Here is a 6,851-nt window from a genome sequence, read left to right as displayed (position 1 = left end):
TTCCCCAGTTTTCCTGGCTGGATCTGGGGGCGTGGCCTGGGTGGCTCCTTTTACCTGGATCCCTGGCTACTGTTCTGCTCTGTCGTCACCCTGCCTTCTCTTTTACCTGCTTTCCTGGCTGGTGGGGATGGGGCCGGGGTCACTCCCCTTACCGGGATGCCTGGCTGCTGCTCTGCTCTTTCGTCTCCCTAGCTTCTATTTCCCCAGATTTCCTGGCTGATGGGGGTGTGGCCTGGGTTGCTCCCCTTATCTGGATCCCTGGCTGCTGCTCTGCTCTCTCATCCCCTCTGGCTTCTCTTTCTCCTGCTTTCCTGGCTGGTGGGGTGATCCCTTGGTTGCTCCCCTTACCTGGATGCCTGACTGCTGCTCTGCTCTGTCATCCCCCTGGCTTCTAGTTCCCCAGCTTTCCTGGCCAGGGGTGGGAGGTGAGGGGGACCTGGATCGCTCCTCTTACCTGGATCCCTGGCTGCTGCTCTGCTGTCATCCCCTCTGGCTTCTCTTTGCCCTGCTTTCCTGGCTGGTGACGGTGTGGCCTGGGTTTTTCTCCCTACCTAGATGCCTGGCTGCTGCTCTGCTGTAGTCCCCCTGGCTTCTATTTGCCCTGCTTTCCTAGCTGGTGGGGGTGTGGCCTGGGTTGCTCCCCCTACCTGGATCCTTGGCTGCTGTTCTGCTCTGTCATCCCTTCTGAGTTATCTTTCTCTCCCTTCCTGGCTGGTGGGGATGGGGACTGGGTTGTTCCCATTACCTGGATGCCTGACTGCTGCTCTGCTCTGTAGTAACCTCGGTTTCTACTATGCCAGCTTTCCTGGCTGGAGGGGGGACTGGGTCGCTCCTCTTACCTGTATCTGTGGCTACTACTCTGATCTGTCATCCCCTCTGACTTCTCTTTTTCTCCCACTTTCCTGGCTGGTGTGGGTGAGCCCTGAGTCACTCCCCTTACCTGGATGCCTGACTTCTGTTCTGCTCTGTTGTCCCCCTGGCTTCTACTTCCCCAGCTTTCCTCCTGGTGGAAGGGGGTGGGGGGAGCCTGGGTCACTCCTCTTACCTGGATCTATGGCTGCTGCTCTGCTCTGTCTTCCCCTCTGGCTTCTCTTTTCCCTGCTTTCCTTGCTGGTGGGGGTGGGGCCTGGGTCACTTCCCTTACCTGGATGTCTAGCTGCTGCTCTGCTATAGTCCCCCTGGCTTCTACTTCCCCAGCTTTCCTGGCTGGGGGTCGGGTGGGGGGCCTGGGTCACTCCTCTTACCTGGATCCTTGCCTGCTGCTCTGCTCTGTCATTCCTTCTGGCTTCTCTTTTTCCTGCTTTCCTGGCTGGTGGGGGTGGACCCTGGGTTGCTACCCTTACCTGGATGCCTGACTGCTGCTCTGCTCTGTCTTCTCCCTGACTTCTTCTTCCCCTACTTTCCTGGCTGAGGGTGGGGATTTGGGCCTCGGTTCCTCTTACCTGGATCCCTGGCTGCTGCTCTGCTCTGTCATCCCTTCTGGCTTCTCTTTTCCCTGCTTCCCTGGCTGGTGGAGGTGAACCCTGGGTCACTCCCCTTACCTGGATGCCTAACTGCTGCTCTGCTGTGTTGTCCCCCTGGCTTCTACTTCGCCAGCTTTCCTGGGTGGGGGGTATGCGGGCCCTGGGTCACTCCTCTTACCTGGATCCCTAGCTGCTTCTCTGCTGTGTTGTCCCCCCCACCACCTGCTTCTCTTTTCCCTGCTTTCTTGGTTGGTGGGAGTGGAGCCTGCATCACTCCCCTACCTGGATGCCTGGCTGCTGTTCTGTTGGAGTCTGTCTGGCTTCTATTCCCCCAGCTTTCCTGGCTGATGGGGGTGTGGCCTGGGTTTCTCCCCTTACCTGGATCTCTGGCTGCTGCTCTGCTCTGTTGTCCCCTCTGTCTTCTCTTTCTCCTGCTTTCCTGGCTGGTGGGGGTGGGGCCTGGGTTGCTCCCCTTACCTGGATGCCTGGCTGCTGCTCTGCTCTGTCATCCCCTATGTCACTCTTGCACATTTGAAAATATCTAAAATATCTTGGATATTTCAAATGTGCAAGGGTGACACAAATTTTAGTGGTACATGAGCAAAAAATATTAAAAATCATTGTATATATCATCTCCCTCTAGAGCAGTGCGGGCCAGGTTTTATATGAGAAGGCAAAAATAAAATATTACTTAACATCTATATAAACTGACTTTTCTTTTTCCCCCCCTCAGGATTAACTCCACAATAAATGAAAGGAATATTAACTCATTGGAAAATATAATGCTAGTGTGAAGTAAAAATAAACTGTTCCCCAGAACCTAAGAGGGTGATTTTTATCATAGTCCATACATAACTTTATGGGGTTGTCCAATCCAGGTCAGACTACCGTCACCAAGTATTTACAAAATGCACACTACCAGAGGTCTCTGACTTTCAATGTACTTGAGTAACCACAAACTACAATTATGACCACCTGCTTTTTTTCTGTGTGTACTTCTTATCACTCAAAATAGTACCATTCCAATGTTTTCCAATCCAAACATCTGTATTATCTTAAATTTAGTGAATTTCACATTTTAATTAAATTAAAATATGAATGGGTTCCCACAAATCTAACTGATGAGTGTTTTAAAGTTATTTTCAGAAAAAAAACCCAGAGATTTAAACTTCCATTTGTTTCCAATACCACAATTTTCTAAAAATTCTTCCTTTAAGGTCAGCTCTAGGAAAATTAAAGCCTATGGGTCAGAGAAAATACAGAATATTCCTTTGATTCAATTTGAAGATTCCTCAAATGTCAGCATGAGATATGACAATAACATACCCAATTAGAGGGACTTCTATTGTTTTATTTCCTGCTGAAATAAGTAGTTTGTCAAAAATATCTTCATTTGCATAAGGATGGTACTCCACCACAGCTGTCATCTGCAGCCCCGATGCTAATTCTTTATCCAGATTGTTCAAAACCAATTTGAACTTTGAGAGAAAAAAGAAATAAAAAACAAACATCAAATTGTACATTTTAACTCCTTTTAGTTAGGGATGCATATTATTATAAGAGACATCTCAAAACATAGGCCTTATTTCTGCCCTAACGGCAGACATTTAATAACTATATTTATAGTTATCAAATTCTGTATCCTTAAGATATACTTTCAATAGTACATTAATTGAAACCTAAAACTCATTTAGAATAAAACATGTAAATGCCCACAGGATACTTTGAAAATATGAGATGCTTACAGAACTGTCATGGTCCCCATTCTAAGAAGCTTAATTATTAGATACAATACAAAGGAATAGAAACATAATAAAATATTGCTCAAGTGTACATATATACATACTTACATACATACATGTGTATAGTATTTTGTATACCTTCTCCATAGGAACAAAGGCTTCATATCTTCTAGGAAATATAACAGAGAAATAGACCAAAGAGGGAAAATTATGTACATTCCAATAAAACTTTTGCTTGACTCCAAAAGAAATATGAAAGAGGAAACAAAAAGAGAAAGGGTATCTATTGAACATTTGTGACGTGTCAAGTGTTCCAAATCTGTCATCTCACTTAACACACTTCTACAAGTCTGTGAGGCAGATATTAGGGCTCCCAGCATATAGATGAAGAAGGACACAGGACTATAGAGTGTAATTAATGACAATAGGCACTCAGGAGGAAGGATTCAAAATACAGATGTATTTTACTCTAAAACTTAAGCTCTTTTCCCCCAGTTGAAGAGTCCTGCATCTCAAAAATGTATAATCTTTCAAATGAAGCAATCTATACACCAATTGAAAACTAGTATAAACCATGCCCTAATCAAATGCCATATATGTGATTCAGACATACAGTTCACAAAAATTCATGAAAAGACATGATTGCTGTGGGCTAGGAAGGGATGGACTTGGTCTAGACTTAGAAGAGGAATGTAAAAGGTGGGAAAAAATCAGGGAAGCGGAACCTTATGGTGAGAAGGAGAGCTCAGACATAGGGAGAAATAAGGATAAACAAGCTATTCTCTCAGCAGGGAGTTAATAATTCAACCCTGCTAGACAAAGGGTCCTCAATCAGTAACAATGGCAGCCCTGATGTGATGTAAGAGGATTAATCACATCACAGTCCTGACTGGATGTAAGAGGAGTTCCCCTGGGGTGTGGCTTGGGACATCTTTTATCTTACAAGAGATAAATGGAGAAAGAAGGGAGAGAGGGACCTGCTATCACCAAGAAAGAAGATCTGGGAGCAGAGGGCTTCATTTGGACTCAGGGCCCCTGTCCTGGGAACCTCCTGGACCCAATGGAAGATTGATGCCAAGACACATGGAGATCTCTAAGGGACGTTGGGCTCACAGATACTGAAAAGAGACAAGAACCTTCCTCCTAAACTGTGAGCCAACACAGAGAGAAAGCCTTCCCCTAGCTTGTGCCCTGAATTAGGACTTCTAGTTTCCTAAACTGTGAGAGAATAAATTTCCGTTTGTTAAAGCCATCCACTTGTGGTATTTCTGTTATAGTACCAAAAACCAAAATCAAACTCACTGCTGTCGAGTCGGATCCAACTCATAGCACTAGATAACTAAGACAAATCCCTTTAAAAATCAATTATATATCATGTATTTATCACAAATTCAAATCACTTTATCATTTTATCAAAAGTCTCCCTGGAAACAGATCAGCATAGTAAACTAATATCCATCCAGTCGCATCCATACTCTAAAATAACAGTGAGACACTAGTCCTCAGCTGGTTCCGCAACAGTTTGGCAGCTACCAAGAAGGCAGGTATGGACACAGAAAGGGGATCCTTGGTCCCTCAGGACATAGAGACTTCGAAAAAACATGTGCAGCGGCGGGTCACCCCCTCAGAACTGAAGTTTTTGGACACATCAGCAGGGAAGGTGTGATCAGAGAAGTTGATCCTTACGGGGACAAGGAGAGCTCAGACACAAGCATAAATAAGGATAAGCAAACTATTTTCTCAGCAGGAAGTTAATAATTCAGCCTGCTAGGCAAAGGTCCTCAGTCAGTAACAATGGCAGCCCTGATGTAATGTAAGGGGATTAATCACATCACAGTCCTGACTGGATGTAAGAGGAGTTCCCCTGGGGTGTGAAAGGTTCTTGACTTTTAAATCAGAAGATTGGAACAAACTCTCAGAATATTAATTTTGCTGATGGCTAGACCTGTGCAAAGACTTCCCCTCTAGTCTCTAAGTTTTATGAGAGCAGGGCTGTATCCTCACAACACCGCTTGTTAAATATATTAAGTGCTCAATAAGTTAATGTAGTGAAGTAACACACAATTTCACTAATTCTACAGTATCTGGAGTAATCAGGCATTTTATTATTCAACAGGTAGTTATTACAGAATGTTGGTTAAAGATCTCGTGATTAAGATAACTACAGTATCATGAACTCAAGATGTAAAAATATGGGTGACTTAAGAGCAGTCATGGAGTCCTCTCCCCTTCCCAATCCTTGGATGAAGAAATGGGTAGGTTCTAGAACAGCTCCCCTCTCCCCCCCCCACTTCCTCTGCCCTCCCAATCTACCACCCTGAGGCAAAAAGAAGAAAAAAAATAATCAAAACCAAACCCAAAAGTCAGCACTCCCTAGGAAATTCAATCCTGCCCCCTCCTTCCTAGGGCAACAAAGAGGCTCCCAGGTGAGAAGGCTTCCTCAGAACCCCTGCTCCTACTCTGCCCCAGATCCTACTCTGGCACCCCTTGGTGTGTCTGTCACCTGTGGCTTAGAAGGCTCCTGAAACCGGATCTTCTGGTTCCAGCGACCTAGGTTATGTAGAGTAATAGGGAGGCGGTACACCTTCCCCGCTGCCGTGTCCAAAAACTTCAGCTCCGACGGAGTCACCCGTAGCTGCACTTGTTTCTTGTCAGTGTCCCAGGAGAACACGGATCCCCTTTCCGCATCCATACCTGCCCTCTTGGTAGCCGCCAAACTGCTGCGGAACCAGCTGAGGACAAATGTATGCGGTCGTCGCTAAGCAACCATTGGACGCCGCGCTTGCCTCGAATTCTGCCACGTCAGTACCGCGTTAGCTACCCTAATAGAGGCTGCAGTTTGCTGGCGAGAACTCCAGAGACAGCTGTAACCAGAGTAGATGGAAAGCCTTTAGACAGCCCAAATCCTAGACGCATCTATCTTTGCCATAGCCTGGCAGGATTTTAAGATGACACTGTTGTAGTGGGCATTTTCTTGGACTTCTCCTGAGGCCAAGCTTAAAAACAGGGGAAGTGGTGTAGAGACGGGGGCTATTAAAGCAGCAGGAGGTAAGGGAAATGCAGGAATTTAAGAGAAACACAGTCAGCCCTCCCTTTGACGTTCCTGCTCAGTGGTGTTTAGGTCAGTGCTTCTCCAGATGTAATAGGAATCACCTGCGTATTTTGTTAACATGCAAATTGTTTCAGTAGACCTGAGACAGAGCCTCAGAAGCCTCATTTCTAGCAAGCTGCCAGGTGATTCTGATGCTGCTGGGACAGAGACCACACTTTTTTGTTTTGTTTTGTTTTGTTTAATAATCCATCTGCTTTATTTAACACTTACATAATATATTTTGTTTTTCTTTTCTTTATTTTTTTTAAAATTGTGATTTGGGTGAAATTTAAAGAGCAAATTCACTTGCCATACAGCAGTTCACATATACTTTGTCTTATGACATTGACCACAATTCACCCCAATGCAACAGCTCCCCTCCCACTTCCTTCAGTCACCTCTTTCCTGTGTCCATGCCTCCATGCAACCCCGCCCCCCTGAGCTGTCTCCCTGTGCATAAACAGCCCTTCTTTCTCCCATGATTGTTCTCTCCAAGGAGTGTATTTACCTCAGGTAAATGTTCAACTCCTATGCCTGTCTTTTGCTTGGCTGGAA

General features: G+C 45.6%; 1 protein-coding gene across 1 annotated transcript in view; it reads right to left on the bottom strand.

Annotated features, from left to right (window-relative positions):
• LOC103212876 (cilia- and flagella-associated protein 47) overlaps positions 1–5,897 on the bottom strand; it is a gene marked incomplete at its 3' end in the record, with an annotated part of 63,092 nt that extends 57,195 nt beyond the window's left edge. The window contains exons 1-2 of the mRNA XM_007958803.1: positions 5,709–5,897; positions 2,790–2,941 (exon numbers count right to left, since the gene is read on the bottom strand). Coding sequence (XP_007956994.1) covers positions 2,790–2,941; positions 5,709–5,897 — 341 coding nt within the window. The remainder of the gene's footprint in view (positions 1–2,789; positions 2,942–5,708) is intronic.
• Between the last annotated feature and the right edge of the window lie 954 nt (positions 5,898–6,851).

Source organism: Orycteropus afer, unplaced genomic scaffold (assembly GCF_000298275.1).
Source record: "Orycteropus afer afer isolate SDZICR_OR568_19922 unplaced genomic scaffold, OryAfe1.0 scaffold01136, whole genome shotgun sequence".
Lineage (NCBI taxonomy): Eukaryota > Metazoa > Chordata > Mammalia > Tubulidentata > Orycteropodidae > Orycteropus > Orycteropus afer.
This window is presented reverse-complemented; position numbering and strand designations above follow the sequence as displayed.